Source organism: Ascidiella aspersa, chromosome 8, assembly GCF_963924565.1.
Source record: "Ascidiella aspersa chromosome 8, kaAscAspe10.2, whole genome shotgun sequence".
In the NCBI taxonomy this organism is placed as follows: Eukaryota; Metazoa; Chordata; class Ascidiacea; order Phlebobranchia; family Ascidiidae; genus Ascidiella; species Ascidiella aspersa.
The window spans coordinates 15,162,849-15,181,687 of record NC_139454.1 but is presented as its reverse complement, the minus strand read 5'-3'; the positions used below and the strand labels follow the sequence as shown (position 1 = coordinate 15,181,687).

The 18,839-nt window shown below is 35.5% G+C and overlaps 1 protein-coding gene across 1 annotated transcript; it reads right to left on the bottom strand.

The window, feature by feature from the left end:
- Positions 1-243: 243 nt before the first annotated feature.
- On the bottom strand, positions 244-10,667 carry LOC146136275 (syntenin-1-like). Its single transcript, XM_083396056.1, has 8 exons — positions 9,759-10,667; positions 9,199-9,289; positions 5,914-6,066; positions 5,049-5,182; positions 4,762-4,937; positions 4,525-4,696; positions 3,364-3,455; positions 244-719 (listed from the first exon to the last, which is right to left on the bottom strand). The coding sequence occupies exons 1-8, from the start codon at positions 9,948-9,950 to the stop codon at positions 668-670; spliced, it is 1,062 nt and encodes a 353-aa protein (XP_083252182.1). The 5' UTR covers positions 9,951-10,667; the 3' UTR covers positions 244-667.
- Positions 10,668-18,839: the final 8,172 nt, after the last annotated feature.

The window sequence follows — 18,839 nt, the reverse complement described above, 5'->3', positions numbered from 1 at the left end:
GTAGGGTGTTTTGTTGGCACTACTCCTCTTTATAGGACTGCAGTGTTATATTTTGTGCTTTGTTTTCAAAACTTTATTATTTACTGTTTGTTGAGTTCCAGTTTAATAAATGATGGTGCTTATTTTCTTTTTTGCTACCCACTAAAAGTGTTAAAACAACAACCGTTTTAACCTGTTCTAAATTTGTTTTTCTACTCTCATCAGCAGTTACTTGTAACCAATCTACAAAAACTTTGATCAAATAAATAAGACTTCATTTTATATGTACAGGTATTTTTATTTTCATAGCAATTGCACAACCATATAGAGCAGTGGTTCTCAATGGTATCAATGGGACGAGTGCACTTTGTTATCAGCTGGGCTATGAGTGAAACAATCGCGAACAGTACCATGACCGTACAGCCCACAGTGTTTAAAAACGTGAATGAACAACTAAATCAGCTTGGTTGGAAAAGTAAGTTGTCTGAAAGCGTTGTGTTGATTTTAGGTGGCTCGCGGACCCCAGTTTGAGAACCACTGATATTTATTAGAATAAAAAGAAAACAGATAGTGTTTGATGACAAATAGTAGAAAAAGACTGCACAACACCATATCACATATGTACAACAACTCTTTTAAGTGCTTGAGCATATAAAGCCGGAATTGAACAGTAGGGGTACAATTCTTTTTAGATGTCAGGAATAGAATGATCTTGATTCTTTAAAAGTCCAAGGTTCATGCTGTATAAAACATATTATTTAACAAGATATGTACTCGTTGGCAGGCAGAGCTTTTTTATTTATTTGAATTGTGATGAGATAAGTCAATATTTTTTATCTCACTGGAACCTGGTGAATTAAATGTTGAATGAGTTATAATTGTTATCACATTTAACAAAATCATCTTGATAAAGCCTCAATATTGAGCAACTTTAGTACCCAATTCAGCACATATCTTTTTAAAATCTAAATTATAAGTTTCCTCAAAAAATATCACAACCGGACATAATCTAAGGATTTTTTATTGTCCTCAAAAACAAAATTCCCAATAGTGTGACTTGTCTATGCAACTGTAGTTTTTAAATATGGTAATCCTAGTCTAAGCTCAATAAATCCCTCATGACTTAGCATAGCTTATCTACATGGATAGATATGTCAACTTTTATAGTGCCATGTTAGTTATGTTTAAATAAACAAATAATGTGAAACTGTACAATTGAAAGCATAGGCGCCGAACTTTCAAAATCCCAGAGCGTTTTTTGCACCAGTCCTTAAAAAGGGGGTCCCAAAATTTCAACTTAGGGAATGACGTCACAAAAATATAACCAGACACAGCCAATTAACGTCCAGCAAAAGCGAACCTTTTAAGACGCAAAGCGAATCAGGCTTTGAAACCGCTAAATGTGCAATCGTTAACTTCAGGCGAAAAACTAAACCAAGATGGTGAATATGTATGATTAATTAGACATCAGCAGCGCAGTTTCCCAAGTTTCGTGTAGGGGACCACGCTAAATTGCAAGCACGTCTCTCGCCACCTGCAATACTAAACAAGATCGGTTTTCCCGGGTGTTATTATGCCACGATTTGCACAACATCTGCGCGAGCACAAGTGGTTAAGAGAAAATAAGTTGTGTCACTTGCACACTAAACACGTGGTCTTTGGATATGAAAATAATTTTGCGGTAACTATCATTACATAAAAAGGCGACTTTAAACAGTCACAGTTAGACCACCTTTTCAAGAGACTTTGCGTTAGTTACAAAAATTATGTTGTTCCACCAAAATCGGATACTAGCGCGCGACCCTAACTTGACGTTTTTAGCGAGAAAAAAGGAAGAAGGCTTGTCTTAGGGTTGGTCGAATACATTTTTGCTAATCAGCCAACCTGAACGAATGAAAGAGAAAAAACATCCATCCTGTGTTTACAATCGACCACACAAGACACGAAAAACGGCGTTTTGCGTTTAAATTTTGGTTTCGCATTAGCTTGAGATGTGTGACCCAATTACATTAAAAACATTCGCGCTTTGGACAGTAAGTTAAACCCTGACGAAAATGGGGGGAGGGACTTGTGCGAGAGGAGTCGGCGTTATTGAACGAGGATTTTTATACGTGTTTGGCGTTTGAAAGCTTATGTTCGGAATATTACGCTTATTTATCGATTTGAGTGACCAAACGTCTCAGCATATTTAAACATTTAGGAATTGTGACGCTAGAGTGCTAGACGAAGCACTGTGTTATACGGCGTTTAAAAGTTAGGAAATAGGTTAACACTTGTCTATTTTAGCCTCAGTAATTGGCTTGACGCATCTTTTATCACAGAAGATTTTTCACTGAACACAAATTTCTCATCAGCTTAAGCGCGACCTGGTATTTCGTACTTTCAGCGCCGCTTCGGTTTATTAATAAGTGCGAACGAACACTTTCGGAGATGGTACTTCTCCCCATGTGATTCAGGAAAGTCGCGCATATAGTAAACCACGATTGTGCTACTTGCGGTGTAGGTTGCGCTATCTTTAATATAGTGTTCACAGAAGTGGAGTTGCACACTAATTGCACACGAAACTTGGACAAATTCCAGGGCGTTTGACGCACTACAAGAAATCTAGGGTGTCAAAAAACGCTTTGCACAGCTACGTTCGGCGCCTATGATTGAAAGAACAACATCAAATGCGAATTACCTTTTTCTTGTTAAACTTTTTTCCATTTAAAAAAATAAAAAATACACAATCCTGAATTATACACAAGAGAGCAGTCTTACTTTGAGCGTAACTAGCATTGTCACGCGAAATATATACACTAAGCCCCGTAAAATGTTGTTTCGATCTGGTGCGGTAAAAAAGCTCTTGCAATCCAATACTATTTGGGCCATTACCGAAATACCAAACTAGTTTGCTTGTGTTTTTAAAAGAACTCTCTGTTACTATTTAACCCGTTTTCTGTAACCAAAGCATCATGAGCATGTTGCACTCTATAAAATTAAAATATGCATAGAGACACAATAAGTTACTGTGCTTTTTCAACAAATCTATTTGTTGAAAACATTTCGTATTTGCTAATCTTTGTTTTAATTTACCTTGTTTTCTAAATGTATTTAACAGCCCTAATCATTACCACCACTAAATTTCAGGAAAAATAGTTCGGCAAATATTGTTTGGCTTTTTGGTAGCACTTGTTTTATAAAATGATTTTTAACAAAGATGATGCATATTGTATTTTATTCAGATATTATGGTCTGAAGCCTTTGTTTTTTTTTTCTCAAACTCAAACCAAGGATTCGTCTTTGATTTCAGTGTGAAACTACACTTACTTTGCCAGAATACCACCTTGCAAAGTCAGGTTTTTGTCTATAACATCATAAAAAATGACACACATCAAAATTTACCTTTTTACAATATGTTGAAACACAAATGTTGGCATGATAGTAACAGTTACACTTTCTCCACCATTTAGCATTACATCTTGAATGTCCTTGTCCTATAAATAAATGTTTGTTAATATTGCCGTTTATGTAGTATGACATAGCACAACCAGTAGGTTAACATTCTTTCAGGTGGCCCTTGAGCTATTGTAAGTGGTTGAAGGGCTACAACTTAGAATCAGCAATTTAATTTAGAATTTAATTCTTCGTCTTATATCTGCATACTAGAAGCACTGTAAGTATGGGGGGCCGGGACTTTTGGATTTATTTTTGACGTATGCATAAAAATATGAAATGCATAACTAAATAGCAGGATGTTACCTGAACTCAAGTAATGATAACTAAGTAACACCATAAACTCAACTGAAAAAATAATACACATGTACTGTGGCTAAATCAACTCTTTGGAAGTTTGGTTTTCACTATTAGTCAATTAATATTTACACAACTGGAGGTTCAGGATGTAGCAGGAAAGGATACAATTGTTGTTTCTAAACTTGCTCTCTCTTCAGAGCTTGCATATCTTAGTTGGTTAGATTGATGGTCCCAGTTTGACAGAGGTCATGAGTTAATCGGTGGTTTAGACCCCTACAACAGTGCTTTCCTACCCCTGGGTTGCGAAGCATTTCTAAATGTTACGGTTTTCTATAAGGTCGGGAAATTATTGCATTATCATTACGTAACATTTATGCAACAAAATTAGATGTGTTGTGTTGCATTAACTATTTCAGTACGCACGTCAGTAGTAAAGATGCAGGTTTTATGTAACTTTATTCGTTTGGTCATATCTCATTGTGGGTTGCACAAAAAAACTTGCATTAAGGTTGGGAAGCACTGCCCTACATGGCTTCAAGTGTACTATGATGCTGTGCACCATTATTGTTGGTCAGTACGTTTGGTATCCTTCTGAAGTTCTAGGTCGCAGTTCCACACACATGTGTATGGATACTTCGATTTTACACTAATGTTAATTCTAGCTACTGATGTGAGATATTAGGATTATATGGTATTTTTGATACTGGTGTACTGTAAAAACAGCTGAATTTGTCAATTACATAAAAACTCAAAACCTTAGCGGTTTTTCAGTTGTTAATTGGATTTCTATGAAGCCCTTATTTTAGTTACCTTCATGCCAATCACACACTGGCCATTGACTTCACACAAATTATGATCTATAAGCAAGCCGTTGCGGGCAGCAGAGGAATTTTGCACCAATCCTGTTATCTTTCCTTCTTTGAATATAAAGCCAACATGACCAGAACTGTCTTTTTGAAGTGTAACTGTTCTTTCAAACGGCCTAAAGAAAACAAACAGTTAGTATTCCCCCATCAGAAAAACACACCAGAAAATTATGCTTCTTACCTATCTCGAATGGCAAATTCAACTCTCTGTGGATTGCTTTTTTTTAGTATTTTCATGACCTTGTCAGTAGTGTAACCAGCCAACGTTTCATTATCAATTTGTAAAATCTGATCGCCAAAACGAATACCACCCATTGCAGCAGGAGAACCTTTGCTTACAAAAGCTACAAATATCCCCTAAACAAAAATATGGTTACCAGACAACACTCACAATCAGATTACAATAAAACTTTGTTGTACTTATTTTCATGTAATGTGCCTATATACCCATTCAAGGGGCTGTAGTACCTTGCTAACAGATTTAATCTTTAATCCAAGTTTTCCCTTTCCATCTTTGCAAAGAATCACCATTCGGATACCTTGCTTTACTTCGGCCCGTCGCATTCCAATTGCATTTTGACTACTGATAGGGGCAATCATTCCTAAACAAGTTGTGTAACTGAAATAGCTTATTTCGTTATGTTATGTATTTGGGGAAATTTGGGTATGTGCATGAAAAATGCAATATTGAACATTGTAAGCTACCAACTTTGTTCAGTTGCCTGACACATGTGGTGCATATTAAAGTACCAATAAGGACAGTTGTTTGACTTCCTGGTTTAGGATTTTGGTACAAGACAAGGCTCGAAAATCAACTAAGCGTTATAATCCACACAGGTATGTATTGTAATCTAGCCCTTTGTAACAGTGAGCCTATGAACCCCGGTATAGCTGAGGTTGTGAGTTGAAACATTTTACCGCAGGCAAGATTTTTTACACTAAAACATATAGGCCAAATGATTTTGGTAATAGCCATTCAAAGGTATCCAGCATGTTATCATGTTATGCTATTAATTCTTGGCAAATACTACAGCAGGGTTAGATTTGAATATATACCTGTGGATTCCATAATTCAAACTGAAATCAATTTGCATCCTATTCATACAACTTCATGTTAACGGTTTAACAGCTCGAAAACAAGAAAATATTTTTCAAATCAAATTCATTCACTCTTATCTAAACCAATTTTTTTAGTTAATCTGGTAATAATAACCTAGTTTAGAACTATTTTGTAATAGTTAATTTCTACTTTTATCTAACTAAAAAATGACAAAAAAGTGGCCTGTTATCACAAGGCTGTCCCCTTCAAACTGCTGTGTGGCATATTATTTACCTGTTATCTTTGATACAGTTGCATCAGCTACAGCAACCTGGTTTTGATGTTGAACAGAAACCATGGGCATTATTTGTTTTACTTCATCTGAGTGCAGGTTTAATCCCATGTACTCATCCAGTGAGGGGTAAAGACTTGAGACTGCCGGTCCAGCTAGTAACACAGGTAAAAAAATGAGCCTAGCATGGTAAATATGGCAACAATAAAGCAATAATTATTTGGTTATATTATATATACATTATTAGAACCAAGTCTAGTGCCTTTCTAAATATTTTATTAAGTAGGCTTTAATTTTAATAATTTTCTGATCGACACCAAAGTTCACAATGACATTTAACTACACATTTACATCCTCTTCTTCTAATGTATGGGTTACAAGGAGAAGCCAGAGAATAAAATAAACAAGATTGCAGGAAACGCACCATTATACCCATGTTTTTTTACAAAATAACACAGTGAAAACCTGAATATGAATAGAACATAATAGCTTGTTTAGAAATAGTAAATGTATTTTGTTAAGAAATCTTTTAAGCCTGGTGATTACAAGTTTAAATGTTATATATTTAGGGTACACACTTTTATTGATTTATAAATCCACATTTTCTTTCTATTGATTAACGCTTACCTTACTGTTCCCTACCCCGGACTATTTAGGGCCGTGGTAATTAAAAATGGGTAAGGCATGGCAAAATTTTGGTTTAGCATGTCTGTTTTGTTTTCAGGAAAAGCACATTAAAAAAGTTTGATAATTTCACTGGTTTAGGGGGTTAGACAGATCATAAAATCTTAATCAGTCTTTCAACTTTTTATGTTTTTAAGTAACTTGTTTTCCAGGCTGTTGCTAATGCTATGATAAAGATACTGGCTTTCCAAAATGTCACCACCATTCTCAATTATTTAAGGAACATTCCGGAGCACTAAATAAGTCCTCAACCCCTTGACCAGCATGTAAATTCCCACTTCAAGGCAGTCAAGTGCTTTTTGCACCAGGTCTCTCTGTTGAACATCACCGTTAATCTTAAAAATGAACCTTTGGCTATCAAAGTTGTAACCAGGGAAGTGGGAGTCAGAGTTGAGTAAGACTGCCTAAAACTACCCGAGTCCGACATGTGCATTACCAGATTTCAACACCTAAAAGGTCGCAAGCTGTAAAAAGTGTAACGGGTGGTGTAATATTTTCCAACAATATTTAATTATTGGATGAATGCAATGATACACGTTTAACATATTTAGTTATGTAAATGGGTGAAAGTGAAATGGCTTTAAGGTCTGACCGGAACTCCAGTTAATTTTTTTGGCTAGAGTCGGACTGTGGTTATTTTAACCTGACTCTGTAGTCGTGGTTGTTACAGATATATCATTGCATTTACAACAAAACATTTTTAGCAGAATGTAGTATCTTTCGAAATGTAGGTAAAATGGAATGAAATTATAATGGTATAACTTAAGCAGTAATCACAGCATGATGCAGGTTGATTAGCTAAAGTGTTAGGTAAGGGAAAAATGTAGCTAGCAAGAACCAAACATACATTTCGGTATAGTAAGAATCTTGCACTTGCAATCCATCATTGATGTCTTATCAGCCTGTTTTGTTTTTAACTTCCCCTTTGTTGCTTTATAGCTATCTTAACTGATTGGTAAAAATGCAACAAAACCTGTAATTTTGGAGTTTAAAAAAAGAGGCTGTCTGGCATGCACAAATTTATCACAAAATCACTTTGTCCCTGAAAATATTAACACCAACAAATTTCCATTTAAGCCTCTCTACATGAGTGAAACCAAAAAGCGCACCAAAGGGTATGAATCCACGTATGTCACATAGGTTCATTACAGCACTTCAACAGTGCTGCATGCGCAATTAAAATTTGACATGTGATAATCTGACTTTAATGCATGTAAACAAGACGAAAAGTTACATTTTTAGCAATACCAAAAGCCCAGACACCCTAGGTATTTTAGGTAATAATCTCCTTGATACTTTGATAACGTTATGCTACGTGCCTTCATGTTTATGTAGCATTTATCAGAAAACATTCACCATCACACTTAATGCAAGTTAAAATGAGGATAATATTGGTTTGTCAATAATAGTAATATTAATAACCGCTTGTACATTTTTAAACAACTGTAGCTTGCTAAATTAAAAAAAACAGCAATCAGAATTATCACAAGTCACTTTTGTACTGTGTGCTATGCCAAAGAAAAAAGATTAAAAAAATTAAATTTAAAATTAAAAAAAATGGATCATGTATATACACAATAACGCGACTTTTGATCTTTGTAACATCCACACATGAGCATAAATCAACTTCTTTCATGAAATCAAAAATATTAAAATATTTTTATTTTAAATTATTTTACTATTTATAAAATATAGACTGGCTATAGTATGGCTGTAATTTTTTTTTTTTTGGAAAAAAATGTTGCATAAACATGTTATTTTGCTGGCTAAAGTGTGGTTTAATGGCTATGTTGGGAGACAACTATACTACTGTCAGAGCTAGAGGGGTGGAATGATGATATACTTCTCCAACAAACAATGATGTTACTCCAATACAAAGTTGTATTTTCCAATTCCCATTGTTAAAAGTTGTATTTTCCAATTCCCATTGTTTGTTATCATTAAAATAGGTTAACATGCAAAAGGGAAGAAAGCTAGTTCTTAAAGACGAAAGTCAAATGTTTACCAGTGCTTATCAAAGATTACATTCTACCGACTATAAAACTACTGCTCAGATCTTAACAAATTTCTTCAGGCTATCTCACAACTAAATGATTCCAGCCACACACAATCTGTTGAAAGGTTGGTTAAGTTAAACACAGTAAATCAGCTAAATTGCCAGAAAATACATCAATTTGAAGAAGCTCTTTGTACAATACAAAGAAGACAAAAGCCATGGATTGGCAAACATTACTAAGTGGAACAAAAACCTTGAAGAAAATATGATTCATTGGGTGTCCATAAATTGATTTTAAATTCATTGAAGTAATTAGACAATATATTGATCAAAGTAGCCATTACACATGTATTAAGTTGTGTCATGTTCAGTGCACTTTATTCATTTTGTTTTTTTGATTTTTGTGTATGATAGCTCCGTAAAGCAATACAGTTTATATTACAGTGAATCTTTAGCCAGTGCTGTAAAAAGTATAGGACAATAAAATACATTTTCAAGAGTAAATTTTATAGGTATACATGAAACTTTCGACTCCCACCTCACCCTGTGGTTAAGATCATTGTTTCAAGTGGTTAAAATAAGTTATACTGTATAGATGTAATATTACCTATTTGAGGTGGTGGAATTCCTGCAGCAGCATTTTCTTGCCTCTGCATATCTAGGGCCATTGCAGCATCTCCTTTATGTTGTGTTTGTGCCTAAACAACAATATATATTTAAAACTCTAATAGTACTTCTTATTAAAGGCAAAAAGTGTTTTATAAAAAACATTTCGCAGTCTTCACTTTTTGCCAAGTGGGAAGAAGCTGTGGGAAGAAGCTGTGGTAAGTGTACAATAAGGGAGTTATGCTTCCTGGAGGTTTAAGGGGAATAGCGATTTAGGTCTACAATTTGCTAAATTGGGTGTGCACCTACAATAGAATGCAGACTGGACTGTCAGAACAAGAATGCTACACTTTTCATATTTTTTCAAAGAAATTACATAATTCACAAATTAATGTCGTCATTCCTCATCAACAGGGGTTTTAATGTTTTATGGACGACTAGATGGCCTTTCAACCCACCCATTTTGACATAGTTTGTAGGTTATTAGAATGAGATTAAAACACATATTACATCAAACTACTAACTTTTTGATTGCTGCAAAATAAAAAGTAAGGCACTCACACTAATAGCATGGTCAACTTTCATATCTTCCAATGAAGGATACAATGACATTATTATGTTTTTTTGTTTGATTAATTGTCCAATGAATAAAGTTGAACTTAAATATCTGAATAAATTACAATTTAAATTAGATTTGGCATTGACATCAGTATGCAGAAAATGTACATAAACAACTAATACACATAAAAACATAAACTGTTGCTGTTACAAGCAAAAAATTATAGAAAATCCTAGATTACAATTAAAAATAAATATATTCTTTAGAATAAACCTAGAATACATATTTCTTTGTTTATATTAAATATTTTCCATTTGTCATCTTCCTAGTATAAACCTTTGAAGTACTCACATAATTTATTCAAAATCACTGACTCCATTTGTACATTAGTTCTATTCTCAAATACATTACATAACTATTGTTATTCTTCATAGTGCCTCTTCTTAGCTATTGTTTAAAAAACTATCATCTACTGTATTCTAAATTAATTTTATATACAACTAATTTTCGTTGGCAAATAATATTTTTACAAAAAATGTATATATTTTTTTATTCCTGGATCAATAACCCTGCGGAAAACAACGTTCTGTAGTGTACCAGGCTACATTCATGTTTATCACAGCTTTTAACGACGGTAAAATGCAATTTTAACGTGGAGAAATTTTAAATGAACTTGTCACCTACTTTTTTACATGTCCAATAATAAGTATAGTAATCTAAATATTGCAGATACAAATCTTTATTGTAAAACATTTATTTAAAAAAAACCTAGACCTAGGTGGAAAAATCTAGCGCCGGCATGCCTGGCTCACTCTGCTACTGCTAGAAAATGTTCTTCTTGCTATTGTTTTACTCCTAAAATTTCAACTTTCTTTTACTCACAACGTTTATACGATAAAGATGGCCCTAACCAGAGTAAATGTAAGACGTATTGGGTGGTATAAGTAAGAACGTCACGACAAAAGTTCTCACTATTAACTTTTTTCTTGTTTTTCTTCATCACCAGAACTAACGTCACGTATCATGTGATTTTATGTTGCACGTGACTCAGTTATACTCGTGACTGGATGCGAATAGTTACGTAGTTCGACGCCTGTCACTGCCTTGTCCTTGTGTGGTAAATATTACTAAACTATGGTGTCACAGAACAGTACCGACAAAACACATATGTTTCTAATTTAAATGTTTCGGAGTGTTATTCTGTGCACCGTTTTAGTAAAAATATTTACCAATCCGCCCTCTACCAGAGGGGTGCAACATACTGCCGACTGGTCGGAGTTCGGTCGGCGACACCTATTTATGATTATGTTGTTGTTTCTAGCGTGGTCATTGGAGGTTTGACTCATCGTTGTGTCACACCAGGGAACTAAATAGCAGTGATGAGCATTTACAAGCCGCCTATAGAGTGGACTAACGAGTGATTTATTTTTGTGTAGTACGCGTAATTAGTCTGTTACGAGGACTATAACACAGTGAGTTTTTTTATAACATTGTCATAAATTTGATAATAAATTGCAAAGCCAAAAATGTCGAGTAAATCGACAGCATCTTGATTAAGACGTTTCGATACGAGCTTGTAGCATCTTCAGTTAATGTGAGTTGACTGAGAAGCATCACTTATAAGAGATGGGACGCAATTGTTATCAGTCTGAGTTTCGAAAGTTGGGGCATTATTTAGCACCTTCAGGTGTTGAACAGGTACAGCGGTGTTGATAAGGTGTCAACGTTCAGTTCGGGGCTGCAGTCTTGGATAGATAGCGACTCGATTGCAATTTATTATCCTGACATTTTTTATACACGTAACTCGATTTACCACAATATTACTTCTATGATGGGAGTTGTCAACTATTCCCCTTTTATAACAATTCGTCCAACTTATATCTGAAGTGATTTATTGCTCGTCTTTGGTCACACACATTTAAAAAGGATAAGCAACATTACTGATTCATATCTATTTAAAATTTGCTGTTGACCAGTGTTACTGTTTTAAATTGGGCTTGCTAAAATTACTTTTAAGAGCCAAGCATTATCACAAAATAGTGGGCCAACTAGTTTATCACGGGGTATAAATTTGACATCATTTCTTTTTGAATTTGGATAGCACTCTTTAGTGAAATATTAGCCACAAAAGGATATTTCAAGCTGCCAATTATTTTAGTTAACTGCATTTAAGCTCTCTTTTGTGATATTAGTAAAACTTTGTTGCTTCAAAATCTGAGGCTGCTAGCTGTGTAATATCAATATATATTTTAATTTGGCCTGTAGAGAGTAATGAGCTATATCAATTGGCATTTAACACAAGCTTTTTTACACCGCAAAATACAAAATTAAAAAAATGTTGTCACTTCTTTTAAATGTCCTTTAGTGTATCTAACATTCTGTTTATTATATATTTAAAACTATTCTTGTAAAACTGGTCAAAAAAGGTTTTCTTTATTTTAAAGAAAAAAAAATTCGAAATCTATATGATGTCCAAAAAACCTACCAAAGTTTCATGAGACGGGACAGCATGAACCGCTAGATGGGACACATGCAAACTATATTATATTTCTTAACATTCTTGATATACTCATTTTACAACGCTTAATGTATACCATAAGAAATACAAAAGCTTTCAATTTACCTGCGACAACACATAAATTTCAAAACTATAGTAATTTAAAAAAACAGACATTTTCATTTTTTACATTTATTAAAAACAACGAATATTAAGTTTAAAACTGACAATCATGAGCTTCTGCACATAATTTAAATCACATATAAAGAGTGGTCCTTCTGGGTCAGCACATTTCTCATGTGCCCATTCTCTGCATTGTATCCAGTTTTCTGTGGAGGTCAAATAGCTTTCACCACACACCAAATATTTTTTGGGTGAGGTTCCTTTTCCATTTTGTGGTTTGTTTTTTTGGAATAAATTTTGTTTTGCTTTGCATTGTTTTGTTTTGCATTCTTTTGTTTTGTTGTACTGCAGTGTAATTTTTTGGTTTCCAATTCCTTTTTCCTTCAAAGTCTTTTTATCCGGTGATCCTGTTAGTAAAGTAGATGACTGCGCCCTTCCACTTCTTTTCTGATTAGTGGCAACTGGAGGACTGACATCATTAACCGATATGGATTTTAAATCCTCAATTGTAGCGTTTTTATCGTGCAAAGTAGTGGAAGCTTCATGAGAAGTGTCGGGCCTTTGTTCAACAGTTATTGATTCAATTGCAGTTGACGAACCAGGAACATCTGATTGAATGTTTTGAAAATCCTCCACAGAAATGTGTGTTGTTGCAGATGCCGCAAATTCGTGTTCTTCGAAAATATCTTCGTTAGTCGGCCAGATTCCACATTTTCTAAAAGCATTTACAGCTAGTGATACAGTTGCAGCTTTCCCAAACGACTGAGAAACAGCTTCAGCGATTTGAAACTTTGACCAACGTTCAATTGCTTGGTCGTAGTAAATGCGAAAAGGTTTAAAGAAGGATACATCAAGTGGTTGCAATTTATGAGTGGTATGTGGAGGTAAGCTAACCATTACTATGCCATTACCTATCAGAAGCGTAATCCAACACTTCGATACTTTTAGTGTGCGAAGAATGGCCATCTAACACCAGTAAAATTGGTTTATTCTTTGAAGCGTTAGTAATATTGACAAAGAAATCCATGAATTTTTAAACATCTCAGAATCCATCCATCTTTTTGGTTGGCAGCAAGCAACTGAACCAACTGGTCCGCGATCCATCAACTCTGCTTTCATGTTCTTGTGGGGCAAAATGAAAAATGGAAAAATGTGCTGGCCAACAGCGCTCATCGCGCATATCAATGTTACCGTTTTTCCTCGCTCCGCACTGCTTAAAGAACCGATCTGATGTTTTCCTTTTCGAGCCAAAATCTTGGAACACGACCTTTGCACTGTTTGTACACCAGTTTCATCGCAATTAAAGATTCTCGAGGCGTCTATGTTACGATTTCCTAGGATTTCTTTTATAATTTTAAAAACTTTGCCACAGCTGGTTTGTTAAACGCTCTGGCGCGAGCAAGAGATGTGGCTTCGGGAGAACGAAGAGAAACAGAGGGATGTCTCTTTAAAAAGCTGTATAGCCATTTTTTCCCTGCCATACGTGTTTCTTTGTTAAAGTTATGGGGTAGATTATTTCTCTCAGCTAATTGATAAGCGAGGGTTCTTAATTGATGTAGAGTAATGCCGAAAAAACGGGATTCCATGTCTAAAATGTATTGTACAAGTTCCTTTTCCATCTCCAGCGAAAACGTAGCGGTAAATCCTCCGAGATATTTTTTAGTACCAGTTGCGAATCGTTTTTTTTCATTTTTCCGGCGCTCTAATGCGCTTTTAGAAACTCCATAAGTGATTGCTGCTTTGCGAATACTCGTACCTTTTTTGACAGCATTAAGAGCCTGTTGCATTGAGTAATCAGTCCAGTCGCCTCTTGTTGTTTTTCTTTTGTATCCAGTTTCTTTTGGCATAGTCCTTAAAACAGTTACACATAAATCGTTAAATTCGTTATAAGTTATTTAGGAAAAGTGTAGTTAACTGTATATCTGCTTTTGCTTGGTCACAAAGACGTAACAATGCACACGGAGCCAAAGAGCAGTTGTTGTTATCGCATTTATGTCTGTTTACTGATCATAATGAAATGCAGTATAGTTTTCCACAAAAGAAAAATGAAGCTTAAATTAGGCATTTTCTAAAAACACACTCTATAAGTGTGAAATATTACTTAATTTTCCTCTTTTTTACCTTACAGCTCACTAATATAGTTTATAAAAAATTAGTCCTTAGATGGGACAGGGTGTCCCATCTTAGGCAGCAGCTACCAATACATGAAGAAGACATGCTCTAGGTTTACCGGTGCTATATAACTTTAAATATTGTTTTGCATTATTAAATCTGATAAATTACCTATGAAATGCTATAAAGGCAATTTGGTACAACTACAACAAATACTAAATAAGATGAAATCAAAAAAACAAAAAATTAGAAAAAAACACACCTGATTTCTTTAAATTTAGTTTCCGTAAAAATGCAGACAGCCTGCCAAAATGTTGTTGTCCAAAAAAGATGGCTTTAGTCACGTGCTTCAAATAATAGGCATAATTTGGCGCTACCTAGCGGAACATAGAAATAATAGCCAAGTCCCGACTCAGGCAACGTCCCATCTGATGCAACCTTCCCCTAAATAGACGAAATTTTAATTTAGAAGGAGACGCGACGCATTGAATGAAAAATACACATTTCTCAATATAATGTCGTATATCAATGTTATTTGGGCATATTCATTGCTTTATTTTCCTATTTTTTTTTCGTGTTATGTTTTTTCAAAAGTGTTACTAAAAATACAATGGCCTTTGGCAAACAGTCTGAGGCAAAACCGACAGTAACCCATAACTTGATCAAAGTGCAACATGAACATATGAGCCGCATACACCTGGGTGAAGAGCCGCGTGTTGGCCACCCCTGAGTTAGAGGATTAAGCAGCTCTTAAGAGCTTAATTAAAGCTATTTTTATGTAGAACATGCACTCAGTAGAACGTTTATTAGTGTGTAATTGTAAAGAAATACATAAATAGTACTAAAACAGCAGGAATATGGTGAGGTATGGCGACCCCACAGAATTCTAGGCGATCCCACTTGGGGTCATGACCCACAGGTTGGAGACCACTGCCCTAACTCATATTGTCCGTTGATTTATTAATTATACATAATCGCATTAGGTCCCTGGACGAGAAATAATCTTGTGTCCATGCGAGCTCGGGCTTTTTCCCAGGTAGCGTTCAAATAATTATTAAATTGATTCTATCCAGTGATCACTCCAAGAAAATTTACTACTGCGCAAATATTTTTCGTAGTGCGCAAGAATATTTGAAGGCTGCGTTGGCAGGGGCCCGCGTCAGATTAATGTTTTTTTGTATTGGCGTGAAAAGTTTAAAGATGACGTCACAAAGCGTGACGTCATGAAACAAGTATTCTCAAAAATTTGTGTGCCCAACTGCAAACGAGTTAAATATGTTCAATGGCAACCAAGCGTCGCGCGAAAAAATATCCGAAATATTTGGGTTGAATTGACAAAATGTATAATTGTTAAAAATAAGATGCATGCGGCCTTCAACGCCCAATCAAGAATCACGAACTATTCTCTCATTTTTATTTATCAAGATGATTTTTTTGATTTGTGAGGGCCAATATTGACGCCACAGTTGTATCTGTACAGAAATCGTGTAAAAACTGCAATAGTGTTTACGTCCTAAAAATGCATTTCGGTTTCATGAACCCGAATTATTGTCAAACAATCCACTGCTGTGTTCGGCACTGTTCTAAAATAATTTGTATCTCTAAGCTTGGTTTTCCTGAGTAGACCTGAGTAGTAAATTCTACGTGAGATTAAAAAACATACACTGCATGGATGATGAAACACGATTAAACTAGGTAATTTATTACGTCACAATCGACAATGCGTATTTGATTTGTTCACTTGCTTTTAGCTATTAACATGAATAAAATAGGCCAATGCAATAAGCTCCAACTGTTATAGCAAAAAAGTGAAGATATTTTAGTTTTAATTTGAGAGTGATGTAAGTGCGCAAAAGTAAATTTTACTGCGCAATTGCTCGCAGTTGCGTACCTTCTTAGAGGGGACACTGATTCTCTCACATTTTTTTGATATTCTGTGAAATATTATCAAATATTTTCAATTTATCTCTGTCGGGAGTTTACCTATAGGTCAAAATAGTGCATTGCCACTACTTTAAGGTCTAAAAGTTAGACTTTTCTACCCTTGTATGACATAATTGTTGTAGACATTTTTGCTTAGAACTGCACTTATTTCTAACAGATCAGGTGTTTAACGCCAGCCATTAAAGTAAAAAGAGTAAGAATCATGATATGTGCAGCGGTCGCAGAAAGCCACTGGTAAAACACGGTCCAGAGGGAAGCTGTATGTAAATCAGTAACGTAACAAAACACAGTAGATAAGGACATCGGATGACGATGAAGAGGCAAAAGCAAAACAACAGCTTAGCAAGAAAACGGCATGTAACTTACATTCCGAAAATGGAGAGGTGCAACGCACAACGAAAGACGAAAACCGTAATCACTAAACCACGAAAAAAAATACCATCGAATTTTGGGTTATATCATTTTTTGAATTTTAACTAAGGCCCTGGTGAGTTTTAGCCATTGAGCCTCATATTCATCAAGCTTGTTGATGTCTGGCTCCTAAACGAAATTGACCGTAAAACATTCGGCAATCGCAATATGCGGGCGTGTCTTTAATTTCTCGCAATGTTAGGTTGTGTAATGGTGAAGCAGCGCTGCGTTGTCGTGGGGTTCACTGCATTCCAGGTCGCTTGATGTGCGTTCCATCTGACAGAAACCTGTTGGTTTGGCCAACGTACTGGACAGAGCAGATGTTACACGTTACAACGTAAATTCCATGTTTTTTTAAATTAAGTCTTTGCCGGAGCGTTATGGTCTTACCTGCAGCCCTTAAAGATACTCGATACCATAACCGTTCTTTTGTGTCCCCCGTGTTGGCCACAGGGTGCGCATTTGCCACAGGGTGCGCATTTGCCACACGGCGTTTACAAACCAACTGCATTGCCAAATGTGTGCGCAAGTTGTCAATAGTTCTTAAAAAGATTACCGAGTGAATGCGGCTTTATGTAGACTACCTTAGCTCGTGGTTTAAGCGACTTTTCTTTGTTTAGGAGCCTTAGTAAATGGGCGAATGAAGCAGCCCATGCAACAACACGGTCTTCTGACTTTTTGTCGGTCTGATAAAGACGGTTAAATTATATATCTTTGCTTCCCACATGAATTACGACAGCACAATGAAACAAGAATTACGTTGGTTCGAAAACTTAGTCATGGACAAGCAAAAAAGTAAACAATTCGTTTTCAAAATGTAGAGGCGAACTAAGGACGCCTGGCATTACATGTGTCAGTAACAAATTGATACTGCAATTCATTTTGATAACTTTTTAGAATTTTCGCACCTAACATTTTGTGTCAGCCAAATTGAAGCAACTGATGTTCTGAAATATATTTTTGGGGGATAGGGGTTTTCCCCTCCAAAGATACCGTCGATTTAATATTTGAGACATCAAGAAAAAATTAAAATTCTGCGGGAAAATCGTCTTTGAAATCCAGCCAAAATTTTTAAAGCATTTTCTGTGACGGTCTGGGTAGAGAATCACCTAACTTTCGATTTTATGACCTTTATGCTAGCTTATAGGCGCAAAGTCGTTGAATGACTATGGAAAATGCAACTTCCTTAGCGGCAGTTTTGTGCCCAAATTCAGGCCTAAACTATTAGTTTTATCGATGTACGTGCTTTGTATCAAAAACCTGTATCGCTTGGATGTAATTTCTGAAACCCTGCTGCAGGAATAAAATAAAAAGGTTGTCGTTTTTACAAAATTACCGGGTTATCTTTCAAACATTTTAGAAATGAAAATTATACGTATGCTTACCCTTTATTTAAGACACATAAGTTTATGCCGGAACAATTAAAATCTTGCCAAATAACAGAGATCCCTAGTCCCTACCCGCCAGCTCCAGTCAGCTGGAAACACTTACTGCTCCCATTATAGCCTAAACCAGGGTGGTCCAAACCCAGGCCCGCGGGCCACATGTGGCCCGCGACATCATTTTTAGTGGCCCGCGAAGCACTGTTGAATTATTGTAATACGTAAAGTTGAGGGTTTAATCAAAGAAGTATAACTGACCAACGATCATCGGCAAGCATATTGCAATTGTTTGATTATAGGCCTAGTTACATTATTAAATAAATTAATCGGTTTACTATCGACCATCAAGGTTTAATCCAGGGGTGCCAAGAACGCCTAATTTTGGTATGTGTTAGATCGGTTTGAAAGTCGCAGATACGTCCTATATGGAACTTTCCAAAATGGCTGTTTTGCGAACTTGTAGGTTACATTTGCGTTTTGTTTTACGTCTTTTTAATGGACCAGTAAACATAACATAAAAAGTACGACCCTATATAATTACTATTTTTGCCACTTCAAGGTAAATGAACGATGAAATATATAGCGCTTCGGGAAAGTATTGTTTTACAGGATTT